The 24,843-nt window shown below is 47.2% G+C and overlaps 1 protein-coding gene across 2 annotated transcripts; it reads left to right on the top strand.

Annotated features, from left to right (window-relative positions):
* Positions 1 to 1,187: 1,187 nt before the first annotated feature.
* Positions 1,188 to 15,223, top strand: ZNF23 (zinc finger protein 23). Of its 2 annotated transcripts, none has more exons than XM_060000783.1 (5): positions 1,188 to 1,213; positions 6,829 to 6,893; positions 9,116 to 9,242; positions 9,879 to 9,992; positions 12,934 to 15,223. In XM_060000783.1, the coding sequence occupies exons 2-5, from the start codon at positions 6,861 to 6,863 to the stop codon at positions 14,733 to 14,735; spliced, it is 2,076 nt and encodes a 691-aa protein (XP_059856766.1). In that variant the 5' UTR covers positions 1,188 to 1,213; positions 6,829 to 6,860; the 3' UTR covers positions 14,736 to 15,223. The 2 variants fall into 2 exon arrangements, with proteins under 2 accessions (XP_059856766.1, XP_059856767.1); XM_060000784.1 differs by lacking the exon at positions 1,188 to 1,213 and adding an exon at positions 1,622 to 1,733.
* Positions 15,224 to 24,843: the final 9,620 nt, after the last annotated feature.

The following is a 24,843-nucleotide window of genomic DNA, read 5'->3' on the forward strand; positions in this document are numbered from 1 at the left end:
AGAACAAGGGCCAGCTCGGTCACGGTTGGGAGGGAACTTAAGGGTGGTCAATCCAGTGGCTTTTGGTGCTGTCCCCCTCCCCCAGGCCTCATTTTGGAATTTTACGGGGCCATTTTTGTCACAAGATTTGGGGGTGTTGGATGGGAGCCAGGAGTACCACAAATCCTGCAATGCACAAGACAGACCTGTCTATTGAAAAAGTTTTCACAGACTTTCATATGTCTTGCTGAACATTCACATAGGTAAAAACTGTTTATAAATTACCTGAATCTAGAACTTTTTCTAAAAAAAATCAAGATGAACGCAGTGTATCTTTGCACAGTTTTAACATAACTGAGTCTCCAGAAATATAACTACTGTATAATCAAGAGAAGATTCTGTGATCACCATTTTTTTTTTTTTCCATTTATGCCCATCTTGCAGGATCTTACTTCCTGGACCAGGGATCAAACCCGTGCCGTGCCCCCTACAGCTTGGATGCGCTGAGTTCTAACCACTGGACCGCCAGGGAAGTCCCTGTGCTCACCATTTTGGATAACAACTTGTGATTTTTGAAATACCAATATGAGATACAGCACTGTGGCATTCAGGCACTTTCTATGTGTAGAGCAAATGATCTGACCACTTATTAGGTCTCCTATACCAGTCACGACCAAACCTATACGTTCTGAAATATATTTTTTAAATTATAATTTTCCTTTTATTTCTCCTTTATTACATAAATGTTAGCACATAACATTACTTTTTTTTTTTAACATTACTTTTTATAATGCAGGTTGTTTATACCGTCTATGATCTTCTAAGCCATTACCTATGAGTTTCATGACAGGAGAGTATGCTGGTCATTAGGAAATATTTGTTCCAGAAAGGGGGCCTTGGGTTTGACAGCATGCGATCCAGGCGTCCAGTCCGGAAACTCCCAAATCTGGTTGCACGGCAGCTTTACTAAGATACAAATCCCCGGCGCCACCCCTGGTTTGGGCCCAGCGCTCGCCGCATTCTTGTCTTCCCTAGCTCACCGCGAGGAGCAACTGCTTCCTCGTTGCGACCCGCATCGGGGAGAACGGTGCCAGGCTTCGGAGTACCAGTGCTTCGGTTGCAGGGGGCGGGGCCAGAGCACCGCCGAGAAGGAGCGAAGCTGCTCCTAGAGAGGCTCGGCCGGGGCCTGGTGACGCACTTCCGGCCGCCCGCCGCCGAGCAGCCAGCTTTGGAGGTGAGTACGGGCTGCGGGAGGCGGGGGCGGTGCCTGGTTCCGAGGCTCTGGGTGAGGCAGGGAAGCTCCTTCCCCCTGCGTTGGCGGTGGGTTTCCTGTCGGGGGGGTCCTCTTCCCCCCTCCTCGACTCCCACTTTGGACTTGGTGGCCGATGACGTTCTGTCTCGTGGAAGGCGAAGCCCGGGGTACTGCCACAGCCACGAAGCCCCGAGCATTTAGCACTTTGGGGAAGATGCTGCTCGCCTTTTGGGAACTTGTGTTGGAGCAGCCAGGGGGTAGAATATTTGCAGGGGTGAAGCGGCCTGAGGTGATATGAGTCTTTTGACGTAATGAGGTCGTGCAGGGGCTTTTACCTGCACGTTTTATGCATTTCAAGTATGAACTATATGCGCCCCGCCCTCCTAACTCAGGGAGTGAATCGAGGCCAGTGCGGGAGCAGAAAAAGCAGAGCCCCTCCAGGCTACAGAAGAAGCCCGACTTTTGAGAGCACTGTCTGCAGGAGCCGTGTCAGTTCCAAACGGTAACCCGGCCCAACTTCTCTTGGGCGGTGGGATGACAATGACCTGGGAATGATTTCTACAATGTAGAATATACTGATTTGCTTAGTCCTAGAATACACAAAAAGTTCCAGAATGACTCATTCATACCCTCATGAAAGCAAGTTTACAAAAAAATATGCTATAAAACAGTAACGAAAACATGAAGTGTGGCTAGTAGTGTATTCAGAGGAAATTTTGTGGCCTTATAGGTTTTAATTGCCAAATAGGAAAGAATGAAAATAGATTTTAAAAATCATGCAACCTCAAGAAGTCTTTGGCTACAGGTCTTTTTAGCCTTAGAGAATTTAGTTAAAATACTGTTTTGCAGAGTTACTTAGTTCTTTTCTTTCCCATCACTTCACTGTGGTTATGCTGTGGTATAGTTAGGCTTATTTACTGTTGTTTGTATTTTTTGGACGTCGTCACCCCCCCATCCCATTCTGGTTGGTTGATTTTTATACGTATGTATAGATAGATAGATAGATAGATAGATACAGATATAGATATATGAAACATTACTGTGGTTATGAAAGTCAGAACAAAAAGGCACAGGGAAGTATCATTTCCTCCTCATCCCTTCTGCACTGTTTCCTTCCATCCTGTTTCAGTTCCCAGGTTCCTTTCATCTACTTCCCATCCACACCTGAGGCCCCTATTCTCCTTAGTTTCTTGTTTTTCCTTCTGTTTCTTTTTGCACAAATCACCAGATACACATGTATTTTCTTATACTCCCTTTTTTTCTTACACAGAAGATAGCACACTACCTTTTGCACACTGAAAATCATTTCATATCATAGAGATAAGTATGTATATTTTAAATGTTATGCATCTAGCATGGCATTTATGGAGCATAGTGGTAATGTGAGCACGCATTAAACACACCACACCATTAAGAAGAGCACTGCCCATACGGCTGCATCTGTGTGCTCCTCCCCAACCCAGTTCCCACATTCTCACCCCTAGAGGTAACAGCTCTCTTGAATTTTGTGTTAATCATATTTTTGATTTTTGATAACACATATCATATTTGTGTTAATCATATTTTTAAAAATAATTTTATCATATATACATGTGTATGTAAATAATGTGATTAATTTTGTTTTTGAGCTTCATGAAGATGGCATCATGGTGTCTGTAGTCTTCTGGGACTGGCATAACTCAATGTTCCTAAATTCATCCATATTTTGTGTGTAGCTGTGAGTCATTCGTTTTTGCTACTGGGTAATGTTCCATTGTAAAAATGGCACGACAGCTTATTTGTGTATTCTCAGTGGACATGTGAGTTGTTTCCAATTTTTTGCTATTAAAATACTGCTGATAATAATTTTGTATATATACAAAATTTTGTATGTATATCATATATCATGTATATCATATGAGAGTTTCCCTAGGGTATAGGGTATATATAATTTTGTATGTATATCATATATCATGTATATCATATGAGAGTTTCCCTAGGGTATAAGTTTTAAAATTTAGGCATGAATATTGAATTTATCCAACACCTTTGACATCCACTGAGATGGAGAGTATGTTTTTCTTTGATTTATTAATGTGGAAAGTACAATCTGTGCTAATATTGAACTTTACTTGCATTCATAAGATGATCCCTCTTAGTCATGATATGTCACATTAAGGAACTACTGGAGTCTAGTCCTCAATATTTAGGATTTTTGCATCAGTATTCATAAATGATACTAGTTTATGGTTTTTGTATCCATATTTTGCTGGCATCATAAAAAGGTCTGGGAAACTTATTTTGCTGTTCTCTGCTACAGTTTAAATAGTGTTAGAATTATTCATTTCTTAAAGATTTGAAAGGCTTTTCCCATGATACATAAGGGCTCAGTGTTTTGTGAGAGTTCACTCTTTACTGGCTCTCTAAACAATTAGGTAAAAGTAATCATGGGTTATGGAGAAAAATCTATATAATAAAATTGGTAGAGTTGATCTATTAGATTCAGATAGATTATGTTCTTCCATCACAGGATAAGTTTCCTTTTTTTAAATTTATTTTATTGGAGTATAGTTGATTTACAATGTTGTGTTAATTTCTACTGTACACAAAAGTAATTCATTTATATAGGTATATGCACATATATATACACACATTCTTTTTCATATTCTTTTCCATTATGGTTTATCACAGGATATTGAATATAGGTCCCTGTGCTATAAAGTAGGACCTTGTTGTTTATCCATTCTACATATAATAGTTTGCATCTCCTAGTCCCAAACTCCCAGTCCATCCCTCCCCCACCGCCCTCCCCCTTGGCAACCACAAATCTGTTTTCTATGTCTGTGTTTCTCTTTCACAGATAAATTCATTTGTGTCATATTTTAGATTCCACATATAAGTGATATAATATGGTATTTGTCTTTCTCTTTCTGACTTATGTCACTTAGTGTGATAATCTCTAGGTCCATCCATGTTGGAATAAGTTTTCTTTTTAAGCATCCATGGAATATTTTTAAAATGGACACTGTAGCCACAAAAGAAAACCTTTAAAAATCTGTAAAGCAGAAGTAAATAGATCAGGTTACTTAAACACCATGCAGTAAAGCCAGAGAATAAATTAACAACAACAAATTATCCTGAACAGTTCTTTGTCCAGAGACAAAACACAGTTGCTGACGAGTTATAAAATAGTAATTAAAACATGAAATATGAAAAGCCTCTGGAATGTAGGGAATAATGTATTCAGAGGAACATTTATAGGTTTAGATTGCTACACAGCAAGAATGAAAATGAATGAATCATGTAGCCTCAAGAAGGTAGAAAAAAGCTTTTTGTAGTCTAGCTTTCCCCGAAAGCAGAACATAGGACAGAGATTTGTGTGCGGGCAGTTTATTTGGGAATGTAGTCCCAGGGGCAGAGTGAAAGACAAGGAGAGTGCAATGGAGAAGGAGGGACAGACAATACAAGGATGTGCTGTCAGGCTGGCCCCTCCACAGGTGACTGGTGCTCTGACTTGCAGGATCTTTGAGGAGCCTTGGAATCTCATGGCTGCCCACATGGGGGACTAAAGGGGGAAACGTTTATCCACTGACCTCTGTCTCCTGTTGGTCAGTGGTAGCATCACAGGCATTAACTCCCCTATCCTTCAGGACCCAGCAGGTGTCCGCAGATGTCCCACACAGGACAGAGAAGCCCTAGGGCAGGAGCCAGGCATGTGTGGTGTAGACCCTTGAGGAGGCATTTGTAGGTTGTACTTGTGCAGAGCTGGTCAAAGCCTCTGGAACTGGACTAAGAGTGGACAAGAGGATTTGGTGAGGTACATAAGGTGTCTCTTACAGAGCTAAAAAACAAATTTTAAAAAGCAGAGCTTAATTTAAAACAAGTAGAGGGGGCTTCCCTGGTGGCACAGTGGTTAAGAATCCGCCTGCCAATGCAGGGGACACGGGTTCGAGCCCTGGTCTGAGAAGATCCCACATGTCGCGGAGCAACTAAGCCTGTGCGCCACAACTACTGAGCCTGTGCTCTAGAGCCTGTGAGCCACAACTACTGAGCCTGTGTGCCACAACTACTGAAACCCGTGTGCCTAGGGCCTGTGCTCCACAACAAGAGAAGCCACCACAAGGAGAAGCCCACGTACCGCAATGAAGAGTAGCCCCTGCTTACCGCAACTAGAGAAAGCTTGAGTGCAACAACGAAGACCCAGCGCAGCCAAAACTAAATAAATAAGTTAATTAATTTTATAAAACCAAACAAACAGGTAGAAAAGGGAGTGGTGTTCTAAATAGAAAAGCTAGTTCTTTGAAAATAAAACAACATTAAACTAGATAAACCATGGTTCAGCCTAATGTTATTAGTCTGCTTGGGCTGCCATAACAAAATATCATACACTGTCTGGCTTAAACAACAGAAATTTATTTCTCACAGTTCTGGAGGCTGGAAGTCTAAGATCAAGGTACCAGATGATGTGGTTCTTGGTGAGGCTGCAGGTGGCTGCCTTCACTGTGTCCTCACAGCAGAGACAGCTCTGGAAGACTCTTCCTCTTCTTACTAGGGTACCCGCCCTATCAGATTATTACCTTGTTTAACCTTATTACCTCCTCATGGGTCCTGTCTCCAAATACAGTCACATTGGAAATTAGGGCTCCAACATACGAATTTTGGGGGGACACATTCAGTCCATAACATTAACTAAGGCTAAAAGGTCTAGAGAGCATATATATTCAAAGAAGAAGTAGGAAAAGCAAGGTATACCTCAAGGTATGGAGGAAATGAAAAAAATCATGAGCCACTGTTTCCCATAATTCTACACTCAAGTTTAAATTCTGGAAGATATAGACAATATTTTAGGAAAATATAAAATTTCAAGACTGACTTTGGGAGCACTAAAAATTAGAAAATAACCAGTCCATGTGGTCTTGAATACAATGAACAAGGAGTGCTGGGTCATGGGACCAGGGACGGGATGCTATGGTGACCCCCTCTCTCAGGCAGCTGAAGCCTTGGCTTCTTTGCCATCAAAAGGCTGGAAGGTATGAGGAGCCATCCGGTACCTCACTTGTGGCCTAGCTTCCTCACAGTAAACCTGGGCCGGGCAGGAGCCTAACCTCCCAAGATCTCTACAGAGGTATCAGGACTCTTGAGGGCAGTCAGCTGTGTGAGGGAACGGGCATGTGGGAGGGAGCAGCTGTCCCTTTCTCCAGGAGGTGCCTCCCTGGGGCCTGACTCAGGCCTATGTGCTGGGGCTGCAGCCCGTCCAGCTGGCTTCTCTTGCAGTATAATAGAGAGGGATGCTCGTTTAGAGCATCGTGTTGCTACACGAGTCTTTGTTTTATTATTCTTTAGACTCTACCTGCATTTTATGCACACTCGTGTGTGTGTATGATATGTGTCCAGAATTGTAAAAATCCTAGGGTCCATGGCAGTCAGTGTCAGTGTCATGGCCAGGAGGAGCCCTGGGCACAGATCCAGTGAACAGATCGCTCCTTTCTTCCCATGGCAGCTCCTGCTTGCACTTCTGTCTGGATGCTGGCTGCCTGCATCTCAAATCTTCTGTGAGGGGCTGTATTGTTCGTGGTGGGGGTGGCTTGTCTCACATCTGTCCCCCTGTTTTCCCTCAGCTCCAGTCCTTCTCTGAGAGGGAGACCAGGTGATGGCAGCCATGCTTCTGACAGCCTGGCCCCAGGTGAGCTGTGGGTCCTTCAGCTCTTCCTCTGAGCAGTTTCACATTGAAGAAAACTGAGAAGGGAATCTGGTGAGCCTTTCTATGAAAGCTGGAGGGGCCTGCCAGACTGGAGCTTGTGGGAAGAGCGATGATATGGAGGGATAGGGGCCAGAGACCAGGACAGGCAAGACAGAAGTGTCTGGAAGGCAGAAATATAGTCTTCTGCACACCAGTTTGCTTTGCTCCCCCAGCAGAGGGCTTTGGTGAATGAGAGACATGGAAGCTGCCCATGAATGGAAGAAGATAGCAGGGGACTAGGATTCCAGGGAGGGGGGTGTAGATAAAGAGGACTAGCAGGACCAGATCCACATAAAGAATGGCTGTGCCTCTAATTCCAGGGGAAGGGGACATAAGGAGAGTGGGATCAAGGGAGGGAAAAAAGACAGGAAGTCCTGTGTCTCATTGTGTCCTGGGGAGGCTTTCAGGGCTTGGGGTGCAGTGGCCAAGCTTTAGGTCTCTGATAAGAGCTCTGGATCCTCTTCCCAGAATAACATGCAAACGAAAATTTCCATACGATTTCAGGGATTTCATGGACCCCACTGATGCTCATCCAGGGACCTCCATGGGCTACAGTTTGGGAATAATCATAGTCACAGTAACTCCAGTTACACCATTTGAGGCTTACTACGCCGCAGGCACCATACTAAGCACTTTACATGGATCACTCAGTCCTGACAGACGCCCTGGGAGATAGGCGCTGTGTTGCGTTCATTCTACCACAAAAGAAACAAAGGCAAAGGGGAGTGAAGTGACTTGTCATTGTGTGACTTAACTGTTCAGCCCTATGACACCTATGGAGCCAGTGAAGTTAACGAGGTCAGGTTTCTGATGCCTGTGTGGGGAATAATTTTGAGGGGAGGTTTAAAAGCAAGGTGACCACTTCAGAAAGAGTCCTATTGGTCTAGGTGACATAGGCTTCATTAAGGCAAGTAGTTGCTAAAGAGGGAGACCCAATTCAAGTAATGCTTAACATAAAAATCTCTAGGAGGAAGAGTCAAAAGATTGGGGTGGGGTAAGGGGGAGGGAGGAGTCAGGAACGAATCCCCAGGTTTCTTTCCTTCGCGGATTGTGGTGGGTGACACCAGCTGAGGTTTGAATTAAGGAGGAGGCACCAGTCGTGGGCTAAAAGGGGATGGTGGGCGAGAACGAAGGCATTTAATTTTGTACCAAGAATTTCTTGTCTTATCCAAGTCACACGATGAATGACTCACAGAAGTGCCCACAAGTTGGACTAGAATTGTTGATGGGTGGAGGCCCGTAGAATCAAGCAAGACAGGTGCTGGCAGAGAGCAGTTGAGAGGCAAATCGCTGCCAGTGTGTCCCCAAGGTTGTTACAGAAGGCCGAGGTGGGTAGAGCAAGGGCAGCCAGAAGTGGCAGCTGCCCGGAGGGGAGGAGGTGGGCCTGGGAGCGGCTCGGCCATCAGCCCTGATGGTGGAGCCTGTGCTGAGTGCCGAGCGCCGAGTGATGCAGAGGAGCGGCTGAAAAGATGGCTGACCTCCCTTCTTTCCCAAACCTCCTTGGAGAGACAGTGAAGTCTTGGGTGAAGTTGGACAGGATGAGGCTTGACTGGGAGAGGGTAACAGAAAATGGGTTTTTGGCGAGAGCCATTTGCAAGCAGGATGGGCTGCCTGCTCTCACCCCTCCCTCCACCTCCACGGTGCCCAGCCGATCTGGGCAGCACTGAGCTTCCTCTGCTGAAGGCGCTGGAGCAGAGGCTATGCAGCCTTTTGTAGGGGGTCCATGATAGAAATCAGGTGGGGCTGGGTGAGATGGAAGCCATGGCCGTTCTTTGGGCGCGGCTTGAGGTTTGAGGGTGAGGGCGAGGGCGAGGAAGTGGGAAAACCTGTGGGTGGGCCCAGAGCTACTTCCGCCAGTGAGGGCACGGCCTGACTGAAAGAAAGCAGTTGCGTTAGGGGAACTTGGTCATGGGAGGTGTTTTTCTTTCATCTCAACTTATGTCATCCTTTGTAAGTGTGAAATATGGCATGAGGTTTCTCTGCTGGGAGCCAGGTCAGATATTCCATGCTTTACCTTCCAAGTGTTTTTCTCAAATCTTTCCCCCTGTTATTAATGTTGTGCTCTTCACAAGCCCCTCCTCAAGCCCTCATACTGCCCTCTGCCCCTCACCTAGGGCATGAGCCATGGAATTGGCCCCTAGGGCAGCAGGAACCTGTTGTTTCAGAAGTCGGTGACCTTTGAGGACGTGGCTGTGTACTTCACCCAGACGGAGTGGGATGGCCTGTCCCCTGCACAGAGGGCTCTGTACAGGGATGTGATGCTGGAGAATTATGGGAATGTGGCCTCCCTGGGTAAGGCCTTTCTCCCCCGGGGACTCAGACTCTGCTGATTAGGGTTTCCTGGCTTCCTTTCCCCTTACTGGTTGCAGGTGGGGCCTCTGGTAATCCTTCACTGAGTGGGAACCTCAGGGGCTGATTCCTAATCCCCTAGACCCAGGGTTGCTGGGAAGGGTGAACCCCAAGCCCTTTTTGGGCCAATATAGGACTTTACTGGGACTGTTGTGCACTCTTGATCCACCCGATAGAGGCTGTGTTTTGGACACAGCGTGGAAAAAAAGTAACTTCCTGTTCTACAGCATTACCTTCAGGTTCCCCCTCACCCTACCTGGATATCTTGAGTGTTTCCAAGGATCTCGGTGTACTTGTAATATTTTAGGCCCTGGTCAAAAACTGGTACCTATCCCTTTAGGCAGAATCTCCCTGTTTGCCCTGCATGAGGTCTCACAGTCTGGGCCCTCCCCAACTCCTCCCGCATCTTCTCAAGCCTCTTCCTCCCACTCCCCGCCACTTTCCCATAGTTCTTAGGCACGGGACCCTCTGGGGCTCTTTCCTTCCCTCCCCATTGCTGACACAATCTGAGAAGAGGTTTAGGAAATCAGCTGTGGGAGATCATTCACCTATCTTTCCTATTTCCTTTCCCCAAAACAGGATTTCCCCTTCTCAAACCTACTGTGATCTCACAGCTGGAGGGAGGAGGTGAGCTGGAGGGCCCATCTCCACTGGCCTCTGGAACAGGCACAGGCCCCCAGGGCCTCTGGACTGGTAAGGAGGCACACATTGCCCATTATGCTGGAAAAAGTAATCCTTTAGGAAGAAAGTCAGCTTTAGCAACATATAAGCGTGCCACATTTATTGGCTAACCGTACAGAGTAACATTTAAATTTTTTAAAATTAATTAATTAATTAATTAATTTTTGGCTGCATTGGGCCCTCGTTGCTGCACGCAGGCTTTCTTTTTTTTAGTCGCAGAGAGTGGAGTCCACTCTTGGCTGTGGTGCACAGGCCTCTCACTAAGGTGGCTTCTCTTGTTGTGGAGCACAGGCTCTAGGCACACGGGCTTCAGTAATTTTGGCACATGGGCTCAGTAGTTGTGGCTTGCAGGCTCCAGAGCTCAGGCTCAGTAGCTGTGGCACACGGGCCTAGTTGCTCCTAGGCATGTGGGATCCTCCCGGACCAGGGCTCGAACCTGTATCCCCTACATTGGCAGGTGGATTCTTAACCACTGCGCCACCAGGGAAGCCCCATTTAAATAATTTTTGATGATTTCTAGAGATAGCAACAGTTGAGACCTTTCTGACTATTTTCATAGTTTGCTATTTCTTTCTAATTCCAAGAAGAGATCTTTTTTCAAATGCTTTATTGTAATTATTTTCAATCCTAATTTTGGAATTCTACCTTTCTCAGACAAAATGAATGGATTCAGTACTTTTTTTGGGTCCTTGCTACTTTCTAAGCACTGTCCACTTAATGTGAAGGGTACAGAATTAAAAGTCTTTTTACTTAGACTTTGGAGTAGACTTTCTGAGTTCCAATCCCAACTGTGCTACTTCCTAGTTGTGTGACTTTGAGCAGGTCAGTTATCTGCATTCTCTAAGAGTTAGTGTTCTCACCCTTGAAAATGGAATAATAATTACAAAATGAGGTAATGGTGCTAGGTTTGATGATAAAATGAGATAACATGTACCAAGTGCCTAGCTTATAGTGTGTGCTCAGTTAAATTCTGTTTTTATTATTATTATTACTATTATTATTATTATTTGGGGGGGGAGAAAGCTATATATAATAAGCTCTAGGAAATAAGGTGGGAGGAAGTAATGCTATCAATTTGGTGCTTCTCAAAATATGAACAAATGCATCACCTGGGCATCTTGCAGATGTGCAGATTGTCATTCAGTTAGTTTGGGGCAGGGCCAAGATTCTGCATTTCTGTTAAGTTCCCAGGTAATGCCAGTGATTCTTGTTCCCAGACCACTCTTGAAATAGTGAGGTTCTCATGGCTCATGCAGAGTAGCTGCCAGGTGATTTCCCATCTCCCATGAGGCCCAGCTTTACTTCCTGCCTTTGGGGTCCATAAGATACTCTTGCATCCTTTTGATGAATCCTCTTTTTTTAAAAGATGGTTTCAGTGGCTTTTTGTTCCTTGTAATCATTCAACCAGATGTTCACTGACCAAGGAAGACATGTTTTGGAAATGGAGAGCTTAAAGTGCTTGACATATAGAGGGGGATGAAAGTGATATTGTGGAGCTTCTTAGTCAAAGAAGTCTGGATTTCATTCTGTAGGCAACAGACAGTCCTGAAGTCTTTGAACAACCCATCGTGATGTCAGGTGAGGATAGAAACATTCATCTAGTCAGTGTATGTAGGTTAATTGGGGTCAGGAATCAAATGGGTTCTAGGCAGGAAGAAGGGGAAATCACAGGGCACAAGACCCATGTCAGCAGAGTTGATTTTTTAAAAAAATTTTCCAGGTAATTTGAATTTTTTTCTTTGTAAGTTTCTGATACTACAGATGAATATTATTTCTATAATCAGGAAAAGACCAATATTATTTTGAAAATGATTGCTAGGGAAGTTCAGGTCATTTGGGTCTGTTGAGGACAATTATAATGAAATACTGGGGTAGGGGGCATATTACATGTGGCTGAGGAGAGATGAGAGGTGAAAAAATAAAGGAAGCATTTTGGGGCCAATTTTGAGAAATTGAGAATAAATGTAGAGATCATTGGTTCTGCTAGGACTATGGGGTTATAGAAAGACTAATAAGATTACAGAAAGAATTTTAGGGAGTGACCAATTTTAGGATTGAGGGAAGAGGTAGAAGGAAAGGCAAGGAGAATGCTGCAGTGTTCTGGAGGGGTGGGAAGATATGGGATCAAAGGGATCAAATGGGCCTGAACAGAGCCTTTCTGAAGTAGAGAAAAAAGAAGTTAAAGGAGAAGTTTTGGAAAGCCTAGAGTTTAAGTTCTAAGAAAATAAACAAGATTTGTTCCCATTTGCTTCCTAGTGCTAATACCTGCCATCCCTTGTTGCCACATGTTGTTGGATTCTGTGCCTTCTCTTTCTTAAGCAGTTTCCATTTTTATTAATAGAAACTGAAGAGTGTAGTAAAGTATGGTGTGATGGAAAGAATGCTGATCTGGCAGATAAGACCTAGAATTTTGTTCCACTGCTGTCACTTTTAACCTTCTTGTTACTGGTTATTGGTTTAGAGACTGGTGATCTTTTAAAATCATTACTTTAAAATTTGTAATATTGGTACATGCTCAAAACAGTATAAAAAGTGCATAAAGTGGGAGCAGTGGGGAAGTCTCCCAAACTTCCTGTGCCAGTTTGCTCAGTTTCTTGTGTATTCTTGCAGTAGTTTTCTAGGCATATTCAAATATATGTGTTTATGTCAGCCCTTTTTACTCTCCTTTGCACAAATGGAAGATACTCTACATACCATTTCTCAACTTGTTTTTCCACTTAACAGTGTGTCTTTGACATCTTTTCATGTCAGTACATATAGATTTATTTCATTTTATAACAGCTGCATGTTATTCCACCTTATGGATGAACCTTAGATTCTCTGACCTAGTCTGGTGATTTTAAAGAGCCCCCCCCCACCCTTGATTACCCTGATCCTTTTTTCTTTCTATCACAGTTCTTTTGTTTTCTAACATGGTTCTTACATGATATTTTATGTTTTCTCTTTTTTATAGTAAATATTGATATCCAGACTGACAATAATTTGACAGAGGAAATGTATGAAGAAAAACATAATACATCATTTGAACTTCAAAGGAACTCTTCCCAGGAAACAGACTTTTCAGAAACTTATATTCTAGAGAAACAGCAGGAAGTCCACTCAGTAGGAAGTATGGAGAAAGAAAACAGGAGTGTCATTGATGGGACAGTGAAAGACAATATAAGCCCCATGGAGGAGTGTTGCTTTAGGCAAAGTCCAAACTTGAATCAGTGTCATACCATCTCCACTGGAGAGCAGTCCCCTGAGTGTACAGGATTGGAGAAAGCCTTCAGCTTTGACACAAAACTTATTCAACATGAAATAATTAATTCTGGGGAAAGACCTTTCAAATGTGAAGAATTAGTGGAAAGCTTTAGGTGTAACTCTCAACTTAATCAGGATCAAGATAGCTACACTGGGGAGAAGCCCCATCAGCATAAGGAGTGTGGCAAAGCCTTTAGCGTTAATGCAAAATTAATTTGGCATCAAAGACTTCACAGTGGGGAGAAGCCCTTCAAATGTGTAGAGTGTGGAAAAAGCTTCAGTTACAGTTCCCATTATATCACACATCAGACTATCCACAGTGGGGAGAAGCCCTATCAGTGTAAGGTGTGTGGAAAAGCCTTCAGCGTTAATGGGAGTCTGAGTAGGCATCAGAGAATCCATACAGGAGAGAGGCCCTATCAGTGCAAGGAGTGTGGGAATGGCTTTAGCTGCAGTTCTGCATATATCACACATCAGAGAGTCCACACTGGAGAGAAACCTTACGAGTGTAATGACTGTGGGAAAGCTTTCAATGTTAATGCAAAATTAATTCAACATCAGAGGATCCACACTGGAGAGAAACCTTATAAATGTAATGAGTGTGGGAAAGGCTTCAGGTGCAGCTCCCAGCTTAGGCAGCATCAGAGCATCCACACTGGAGAGAGACCCTATCAGTGTAAGGAGTGTGGAAAAGCCTTTAGTAATAATGCAAAACTCATTCAGCATCAAAGAATTCACACAGGGGAGAAACCCTATGAGTGTACTGAATGTGGAAAAGCCTTTGGCGTCAAAGGGAAGTTAATCCAGCACCAGAGAATCCACACGGGTGAGAAACCCTATGAGTGTAAAGAGTGTGGGAAAGCCTTCAGGTGTAACTCCCAGCTTCGGCAGCATCTGAGAATCCACACCGGGGAGAAGCCCTATGAGTGTAATGAGTGTGGAAAGGCCTTCAACGTTAATGCAAAACTAATGCAGCACCAGAGGATTCACACTGGGGAGAAGCCCTTTGAATGTAATGAGTGTGGGAAATGTTTTACTTCTAAAAGAAACCTACTTGATCATCACCGAATCCACACTGGAGAAAAGCCTTATCAGTGTAAGGAATGTGGGAAAGCCTTCAGCATCAATGCCAAACTAACTAGGCATCAGAGAATACACACTGGGGAGAAACCATTCAAATGTATGGAATGTGAGAAAGCATTTAGCTGTAGTTCTGACTATATTGTACATCAGAGAATCCATACTGGAGAGAAACCCTTTCAGTGTAAGGAGTGTGGAAAAGCCTTCCATGTTAATGCCCATTTAATTCGGCATCAGAGAAGCCACACTGGGGAGAAACCCTTCAGATGTGTGGAGTGTGGCAAAGGCTTCAGCTATAGTTCTGACTGTATTATACATCAGACTGTCCATACTTGGAAGAAACCCTATGCGTGTAATGTGTGTGGGAAAGCCTTCAGGTTTAGCTTCCAACTTAGTCAGCATCAGAGAGTCCATAGTGAAGGAAAATCCTAATAAGGATGTAGAAAACTGTCAAGGTTAATGCTGAACTAGATCAAGTATCCTCAGATTCACCCTGGTGGAAAACCCTGAGAGAGAAATGGATACGGCAGAGTCTTCACAAGGAAACAAATCTTTTCCATTTTATTCAATTTTAGATCAAGAATGACAACCGGTTTTAAAATAACATCCAAAAATAAGTAGTTTGTTTTATACCAACAACCAATAGAAAATATAATGAAAGAAAATATCCCATTCCCAACAGCATCAAGAAAAGTTGATTTTCTAGATATAAACTTACTAGGACCTATGTGGAGAAATTATAAATCTCTGCTGAGGGGTACAAAAGGAAAGTTAAATAAATGGGGGGAGAGAGAGTGATACCTTGTTCTTAGATAGAAAAACTCATAAAGATACTACCTACCTAAATTAATTTATTGCCCTTTTACTTTGACAACAAGCATGCATCACTTTTGTAAAGAGGAAAAACAATAAAGAGTTCCTTAAGGAAAAAATATGAGTAAATCTTTTTATTTTCATGCTATGGAGAAAAGCTTTCTAAGCATCAGATGAAAGCCAGAAACCAATCATGAGGGAAAATATTGATAAATTGACTTCAAAATGAAATATTTATGTTTTTGTTTTAAATAACCCCAAATAAGTTTAAAAGATAAAGCACAAAAAGTGGAAATACCTTTGTAAAATTTGTGATATAAAAGTATCATACAAAGAGGTCTAAATTATGAGAAAAATAAATGACAATAGCAAGCAGCTTTTAAGAAGATATAAAAATGACTAATAAAGGAAGATGTTCAGTCTCAGTAGTACTCTAAGGAGTAAAAATTTAAAACAAGCATACAGTCACACATAGGAAGCCCTCCAACCTCTCTCCCACTGACAAGACAAACACAGAGACCCTCTTATAGACACACAGTGTATCCCCACAGCGCCCCTTTCCCCATACCTGCTGCTGTGCTCTCTGTAGCTCGGGAGGCCCGTGTTGGCTGGGAATGCTGTCTTGCATACCTCAAAGGAGCCACTCCTGTCAGAAAGCTACTGATATGGTATAGGACCTCAGCAGAGTGTCCAGGGCCATTGTGTAAGTGACATTCCCCCCACCCCACCTGCATATGGGTGGAGGCAGATCCTGGAGCCCCCAGAACAGAGAGGAGGGAGCAGAGTCCTTCCCCCTGACCATCTGGCCCTGCTCCTGTGAGCAGCTCCAGACCATACAAAGAGACCCAGAAGTGCCCTGGGCCATGGGGTCCAAGTCCTTCATTTACTTATAAACTGAAGACCAGAGACGGATGGCACTGCCCCGGTCACACAGCAAATCAGTGGCTGAGGTGGTCCATTACCCAGGCCAGAGGAGAGGTCAGAAGGCCATGGCTTACCCCAACCTTCCTAGATCATGAATCACCTCCAGATGGTCTCCAGATGTGACAGGGAAGATGGGGACTGGAAGTCCTGCTGTCCTGGCTCCCAGTGGGGTTTGGCAGTTTGTTTGCTGTGGCAGGACCAAGGCAGGGACTCTAGGAGGGCTGAGAACCACTGAGGACAGGACCAGATGTTCCAGATCTGCCACCAATGTCCTGTGTGACCTTGGCCTCTGGGTCTCAGGCTCTTTCTCAGTGCAGGGTGGGGGCTAGTCCCAGGGCTCAACACCCTTCTCACCCAGTCAGTCCCTGAGGGTCTTCTCCCTCTCTGTAGCTTTGTTACTGTCCACAGCAGGTCCTTCTGTTCAGATCCCAAGGATACGAGGGTGAAGAAGGAAGATACCTGCAAAGTCTCATGAAGTCACGTGGTCCCATGGCCCAGGATTCCTGACACCCTGTAGTCTTGATGTTCACTACTCCAGTCAAGAGCTGCCTGGATTCAGTGGAGGCCTTATGAGGAAGAACAAAGAGGAGCCGTGGCTCTGGATACCCTTTTCCAGAGGCACAAAGGCACCTCTTTTCTGAAAGGGAGCCATGAGCCTGGAAGGGTCAGGATTAAAGCAAGTTTCTCCCTCAGTCCAGGTCAGCATGTTCTGTCCCTGCAGCACAGGGCATCCTCCCACCCTGGCCTATCACCCTGGAAGGGACCTCAGAGAACATCTGGTCCTGCCCTGTCCAGGTCAGGAGGGGAAACAGGCTCAGTGGAAAACGCGGCTGCTGCGGGGCCCCGGCAGGACCAGGAAGCCTGGTGAGAGAGGTCCAAACACAGCTGGGAGGGTCCGTGGGTGGGTGGAGACAGGGCTTGGGTGTCATGTGCGGGGACGAGAGACTCAGCACAGCTCTCCCTGGGCTGGCAGCCCTCTCCTGGTGATGGGTCTGGAAGTTCTGAGGAGAGGCACCTGGACGCTCTTCTGTCCTCTCTGCCTCTTAGGTCTCCATTCTCCCCAGACCACAGCCCCACCCTGTATGCTATCCTTTCTCCTGACAAGGAACTGAGGACACCCCTTCCCTTACACAGTCCATTCAATTCAGTTGAACATTTGCACGCCCTTCCACGGGCCGGGGTTTGCCAAGTCCCAGGGAACCTGAGATGGGGGAACCTCGGCCACATCTCCCCTCGGCGAGCTCCCCGCAGCCCCTTCCGCCTGCTCTCGGGCCCCATTCACACCACAGACCACGTGGTCTCAGCAAATCCAACACCTCACGTGGCTCCTGAGGCTTCCGCCTGGTCTGAGCCCCCTTTGCGGGGCCCTGCGTTTTGCGCCTGCTCCTGGGATGCCCGCGGCCTGACCGGCCCTCCGGCTCTGGCTTTCCCTCCCACCGCTCGCCAGCCCGTGAACGCGCAGGCAGAGCCTGGGAGGTTCCAGTGCTCCTGAAGCGTGGCCCCCACCTCCTCCCGGCCACTGAAATCCCACCCACGCTCAGCCCGAGCCAGCCTCCAAGAAGCCCTCCCGGAAGCGCAGCCGCACGCGCCTCTTCCGGCTGGTTTCCTCAGCCCGCCACGGTAAGGGATCGTCCTGCCACAGATTTGGCGCGTCTGTCAGCCGTGCGTGGCCCGGGCGCCCAGGGCCCATGTGCTCCAGGCGGGGACCCGAGGCCCTGGGTTCCACCCCCCCACCCCCGCCCTGGGCCACAGGCGCGCGGCACTGGCAGACGGGTGGCGGCCTCTACCTGCCGCCTCCCTCCCCGCCGGCCTTGGGCGCACGCCTTCTCGCCCTGGGACCCCGTTTTGGCCTCGAGGTGAGACGGAGCGGGGAGGCCGGGCCTGCGCGTTTAGGGCCCTGAGGCCGGCGCTGTGGGCGTGAGAAGCCATTACGAGGCACTGGCCGCCAGCCTGGGCCCCCTGCTGCCCCTGACGGCCGGTCCGCTCACTGCAGGGCGGGAAGAAAACGACCGCGAGGCTGCCCGGGTCGCCTCAGCGCGGGCCGGCTCTCCCTGCTCTGATCCCGCGGAGTGTCGCGCGCGCGGAGTCCTGGGGCAGCCGGTTTGACCTCTCCGCGGAAAATCTCCTGTGGATCCGCGGGGTGGCGGGGGTGGATGGTGGTGGACACGGTCTTAGAGGCCCTGGAGGACTGCAGGGATCCCTGACCGCGCGGAGCCGGCCTGCGGCCGGGACCCCGTGCCCTGAAGGCCAGTCAGAAGAACGCACACAACGCATTGCAAACTTTTCTTAAAAGCAGCACAGCCTACTCCCCTCCCCCATCACCCATGAAATCTTGCTTAGAGGTCTATATTGTAAATGCACATATGTACAGCTGCTGCGAGGAGGGGGCAGTTGCCAGCGGGCCCCTGGGAGTGAAGGCCAGGGGCTTTGCTTAAACGTCCCTTGGGAGGTAAGAGGTCGATCCAGAATGGAAAGTGGAACGCAGGATTCAGAATGCAAGCGTTCGATAGCCAGGCCGCGGGCACGAGCTGGGTAGGAAGAACCGTACAAGATGGGGGAGGTGGGACCCGCCACCCTGCTTTCCTGGGAAGGGCTCCTGGGAAGGAGTGGTGAGTTGGAGGCTCCTCATGACAGGGAGGGAGGAAGAGAGAGGAAGCGCAGGAACCAGGGGAACAATGAGGAGTGTCCCGTATACCCGGAGAACTCTCCCCCTCCCCCTTCAGATTGAGCTCAGACAAAGGCCACCTACCCTTCGCTGGCCTCCCTGGTCTCCTCGGTTGGCATTGGGTCCCCTGCTCTGGGTCCTCCGCCAGCTTTCTGCTCTCACCTCCGTCTAGTCTTTACCACTCTCTGCCTTCTCTACTTGGAGCTGCTGGTTTACCGGCTCGCCTTGTGGACCGCAAGGGCATTGGGGGTAGCGCATTGGGCCAGGCCGGAACTTGCTTGGGAATAATTTCTGAGCGGATGATGTCAGTGAATTAGTAAGGGAAGAAGTGTTTTTTTGCCTGTGTTTATATGGTTTATACATTTTCATTCACAACAGGCGCCCAGGTCAATTCTCCGGGGGCTCTAGTGAAGAAAGAGAAATTCTGGAGTGGGAGAGCAGTATCCTGAGCACAACCATCGAGTGCACTGGGCTGTGAGCACAAACGTCTTACGGTCAAGTTAGAATTGGGTTGCTCTCCGATTGCCCACCAGAGGGCGCGCAAGCCCCTGCCCATTTGACTATAGCTGGCCAGGGTCTCGGCAGGGGTACCTGCATGTGATTGGTTCTTCTCCTGAGAAAGCAAAGGTAAGAAAACCACCAGCTAAACTGTCTGGGGTTTGGTGGATAAAGAGGAAGAAGGAAAAAATGCTACTGGGACTTGCAAGGCCTCCAACTCATTGACACAATGTCTGTTTTTGTTTGTTTTTTAATTGTGGTAAAATACACATAACGTAAAATTTACCATTTTACCTGTTTTAAAGTGTACAACCCAGTGGCAGTACGTACATTCACAATGTTGGGCACCCATCACCGCTATCTAGGTTCAGAACTTTTTTATCACCCTAAGAGGAGCCCCATGCCCATTAAGCAGTTACTCCCCATACCCACTGCCTTCCACCCCCTGGAAACAACTCATCTGCTTTCTCTCTCTGTGGATTTGCCTGTTCTGGGTACTTCATGTAAATGGCCTCATACGATATGGAGCAGTTGTGTCTAGCTTTTTTCATAGCGTAATGTTTTCAAGGTTCATCCATGTGGTAGCATATATCTGTCCTCCATTTGTTTTTATTGGTGACTAACATTCCATTGTATAGATATACCACTTCTTGTTTATCCATCCATCCGTTGATGGACACTTGGGTTGTTTGCACCTGTTGGCTATTGTAAATAATGCTGCTGTGAAATTGGTGTAGAAAAATCTGAGCCTCTATTTTCAGTTCTTTTAGGTATATACCTAGGAGTGGAATTGCTGGGTCGTACTGTAATTCTATGTTTAACTTTTTGAGGAGCTGCCAAACTGTTTTCCACAGTGGCTGCACCGTTTTACATTTCTGTCAGCCATGTGTGAGGGTTCCAATTTCTCCACATCCTTACCAACATTTATTATTTTTTGTAGTTTTGTTGTTGTTACATCCATCCTAGTGGGTGTGAAGTGGTACCTCATTGCGGTTTTGGTTTATATTTTCCTAATGATTACTGATGTTGAGCATCTTCTCTTTTAACTGGTTTCTCAGACTTGCCCCCTCCTCCAATCTTTACACTGAAGAGTAGGCTGAGTCCTTATAAAACACAAGTCTGATCATGTCTCCCCTAGTTTAAAACCCCTCAGTGCCCTCCCACCCACTCTCCCTAGATACAGCACACATCCCTGCCCTCCCTGCCCCTAAAACCACACACCCTCTGTGCTCCAGCCTTTAGAAAATTCTTCCGGTGCTAAAAGACACTTCTGCAAACCCTTGCACCTGCTGTTCCCTCTGCCTAGAACATCTTCCTGTGCTCTCCTCTGCCCTCCCCCACTAAGGCCTCCCATCCATCATGTCTCAGACCTCACTGGCTCCCCATAACCTTTCACGTCAGGGTTCTGTGCCCCTTCTCTGTGCTCCCCCATCACACCCTCCCTCCCTCATCATGGCACTTTCCCCTCTGATTTGTAATTGCCAGTTCAACTGTCAGTTTCAAAGGCTGAAACCCACAAGGGTCAAGGTCAGGTCTGTAGGCTCAGCCTTGAATCCTCAGAGCCCAGCACAGCCTGGATCTCAGTAAAACACAGTGCAGACTGGTCACTTGGAGGGAAAGGTGATGGGCTCGTGGGTAGATGCGTAGATGTGTTTGATTGCCCACCTGGCCCCAGTCTGCTTCCTCTGCCTGGAAGTTCCTCCACCCTGGTTCAGACATTTTGGTCCTGCCACTTGGCCATATGCACCTGACTCCCATCCACGCACAGCCGGGGCTCAAGCCAGCGCCTTCATCCACAGACATGGTTGAGGGACAATAAGTCCATATTATCTTTCCACATCTGGGTTTTCAATTCCTTTCCATCTTAAATTCCCTCTTCTGTGCCCTGGACCTCAGCCATCCCCAGCACCTCAGGAATCTTCCTTTGTCACTTCTGTCCCTCCGTTCTCAGCCTCTGCAGTATCTCCCACCCACTTATCTCTACCTTCTGCCCTATTTCCTTCCCTACAAAACCCTCTGCTTCGGAGATTCCAACCTTAGCTTTGGAATTGGAATCACAGCAGGAGGTCTGAAAAATCCCCATGCCCAGGCTGCATCCCTACTAATTAAATGGGAAAGGGGGGCACACAGATACCTGCGCATGGGTACTTTTAAAGCACCCCGGTTACTTTAACTTGCGTCTTGAGTTTCAGAACCACTGTTCTCCTTGACCCTGTAACCCCTCAGGCTGCCCCATTTTTTCTTTTGTCCGAATGTCTCAGTTGAGTTCTCTGCACCCCGACTTCCATTCTTATCAGCAGCTAATTCAACTCTTAGCAATCTAGCGTCTGGCCTAAGAGTGCCCAGAAAGCACCCCTCCGGGCTGCTGCAGCCAGGTGGCCCCCTGTTCCTGTCATCCTCCTCTGTCTCCCTGCAGCCTGGTGGAGGGCTGTGTGGGGTTGTGAGGACCTGGCCTCAAACCCTAACTCCCGCCCTTCCTTGCTGTGCCATCCTGAGCAGGTTACTTAAACTTTCTGAGCCTTAGTTTGCTTCAGTGTAAACCTCCCTCCTGGGTCAGCTCTGAGAGTGGGCTGTGATAATGCAGAAAATGCATGTCCAGTGCCTGACAATGCTCTGGATTATGCTCCAGACCCTAGGCCCCTTCTACAAACCCTCTTCTCCATGGGCTGCCTCGCTGACCACTAGGTTCCTCCCACTGACCTCTCTCACCTCTCTCTTTTCTCTTCCTCAGTCTCCTAAGAATTGCTAACCCTGAATGAGCATTGACTTGAAGCCTGACAGCATCAAAGCCCTGTTAACCTCCAGGTCTGACCACAGCTTGAGGAGGAATCTAACCTCCGCATCTCCATTTTATAGATGAGAAAACTGAGGCACAGGCTGGCAAGCTGTCAAAACTCATGCTGCTTGGAAGTGACAGGCCTGGGTTTCAAATCATGACAGTTTGACAGAAGGGCCGGGCTCCTCACCCCTGCACCCATTGCCTCCCATTGAGAGAGGCCCAGGCCTCGGTCCTGGACCCTCTGTGTTCCCTGCAACCCTTTCTAGATAGTGCCAAGTTCCTAAATTTCATAGATCTAGATGTGAAAGGTAAAATAGAGAAGCTGCTAGAAGACATAAAAGAGCACATCATCGTGACATTGGGGGCAGCAAATATATCCTAAATAGGATTCTAAAATAACGAACCTTAAAAGAAAAGATAAACTGGATTGAATTAAAATTGAGAACTTTTTTTGCTAAAAAAAAATAAATCGAGAACTTCTGCTCATCTAAAGACACCATTAAAAGGGTTAGAAAGCCACCCACAGAGTGGTAGAGACATACACAGTCTGCACAGCTGACAAAAGGTTCATATCCAGCATAGAGAAAGAGCTTCTATGATTCAACCCACTTTCCCACAGACTTCCTTGTAAACATCATATAGGCCTGGATTTGGATCCTGGCTTTTCCACCTGTTTAGTGAGATCTTGGACAAGTCTTTCTGAGTTTCTGACACCCTAAATTAATTCTCATATTTCTAAATTGGGGATCAAATCCATGCCGGTATCCCACATTGTTGTGTTTCCTATGGGAATCAAAAAAGAGAGAATGTTCCAAAAGTGGATCATGTATCAGATGGGGGGTTATGTGTATATATATCAAGACCACCGCCAACCCCTATCCCTCCTCTCAGATTGAAGCTCCCCAAGGACTTGGGCCAGGTGTTAGGCTGATCTCTGACACTGTGCACAGGACCTGGCACATTGCTCAGAGTATATGGGAGCACATATTTAATACATGAATGGGCAGGGAACAGCATTTCTGGATGAGGGAACAGCATGAGGGTGGAAATGTACAGTCAAGTACATTGGGGGTCAAGTTAGGGTATAATCACAGGAAAAGTGAGAACACGCTGGGCCTGGATGGGGATGGATCTTAAATACAGGCATTGTCTGGAGGGCCCTAGGCAGCCATTACAGTTTTGGGGACAAGGGCTGTGTACAGGAAGGGGGAGAGAGAAAGGGAGAGAGACAGAGAGCTTTAGAGATTGGAGGTCAGGGGTGGTAAAAGATTTCTTTCTAAGCAGCAGCCATTTCAGAACTTCTGCTTCAAAAGAAGGAAGCTGATGAGTGAGAAGAAACAGAAAAAGAGTGTGTTCAGTGGGAGGGGTGGCCAGTGGCCGGAGGTGAATGAGGGGAGCAGAGCAGGAGAGGATCTGGCCTCACCACCCCTTCCTCTCCTGCCAGAAAGGGACCACCAGACAGAGTGCTTCTCCAATGGGGTCCCCAGACCAGCAGCCCCAGTGTCGCCCTCACCGGGGAGATTGCCAGAGATACCAAGTCTCAGACCCCACCCCAGACCCACAGAAAAAGAATCTCTTGGGGGTGGGCCCAGCACTCTGTTCTAACAAGCCCTCCAGGGAGTTCCGAGTGCTGCAGTGTAAGAATCACGATGAGGCCACCGCAGAGAAGAAAGTCTTCCCTGGTCTTCCCTTTCAGAGACACTGGTGAGAGATGAGAGATGACTGAGCCGGCCTCCCCAAGCAAAGGGGATTCACCTGGAGATGAGCATTTGAAACTGCTCTTGGGTGCAGCTCAACCCGCCTCTCCATCTTTGCACAAACACTGGCTCTTGTGGGGCGCCCAGAATCCAACCCAAAGACTCATCCCCTGAAAAATGTCTCACTCCCCCTGGCCTCCTGCTGTGAATTTACTTGGTACACCCCGTCTTATCCCAGGACTCAAGCGTTATCAGAACTGGCAGCCCCGCAAGTGGCTGTGCGGCGGGTGCTGGCTGAGGCCACGCCCGGTAATTGATGAGCCATTCAGGGCCCTGCACCTGACCCAGGTTCTGACCCAGGGCTTGATTATCAATTAGTGTAAAGTAGCAGCACTGCAGGGGAAGGGGCAGTACCTGGGTGTGGGAGGGGCGGACCGGGGCTGGAGGAAGGTCTTCCCAGCGCACTAGCTGGGCGCAGTTCTGACCTCCCATCTCCAGGGTCTGACCTGCCTTCAGAGGTGAGTTGCATGCTGCGGGGGACTGGTGAGTGCTCGTCTTGGCGGCAGGGTGGACCCCAGCCCTAGCATTTTGTGTTGAAGCTTGAGAAAGAAGGGTTGCCTGTATTCCCAGCTCTGAGGGTAGAGTGGAGAGGGGAATCGGTGATACTGACTCTTCCTTGTACACTTTCTAGAAAGCCTTGTCTTATTCTTAGGATGAAGTCCCCCTCACCCATGGAATCCTGGTTAAATGGCCTTCCTGTCTTTAAGGTTTACCCACACGTGAGCCTGGGCTGCTGCCCATCTCTCTTTGCCCATCCTCTTCACCCTGGGCTGGGAATGTGTGTCCTCCGCGCTTTCACCCTCCCCGGGGCCGAGGCAGCCCCGGGGTCCCAGTTCAAGGAGACTGCTGCGTGTCTGGGCCAATTTGCTAAATTATTTAAACAAGTAACTAAGAATCATGAGGACCCCAAATTGTCAGTTGGGGGAAGATGACAAAGGACTTGGTTGAAGAAAAAGGCTCATGGCCCAACAATTTTAATTTAGGTTTAAATAGCCTCAGATATGCAAAAACTATCCCAAGTTCTGCAGTGACAAATCTTCCTCCCATTCCTCTTTCCTACTTGCCCATTTCTATTCCCAAGGGCAATGCCCTTCTTAATTTCTT

The sequence above is a fragment of the Delphinus delphis genome, chromosome 20, assembly GCF_949987515.2.
Source record: "Delphinus delphis chromosome 20, mDelDel1.2, whole genome shotgun sequence".
Lineage (NCBI taxonomy): Eukaryota > Metazoa > Chordata > Mammalia > Artiodactyla > Delphinidae > Delphinus > Delphinus delphis.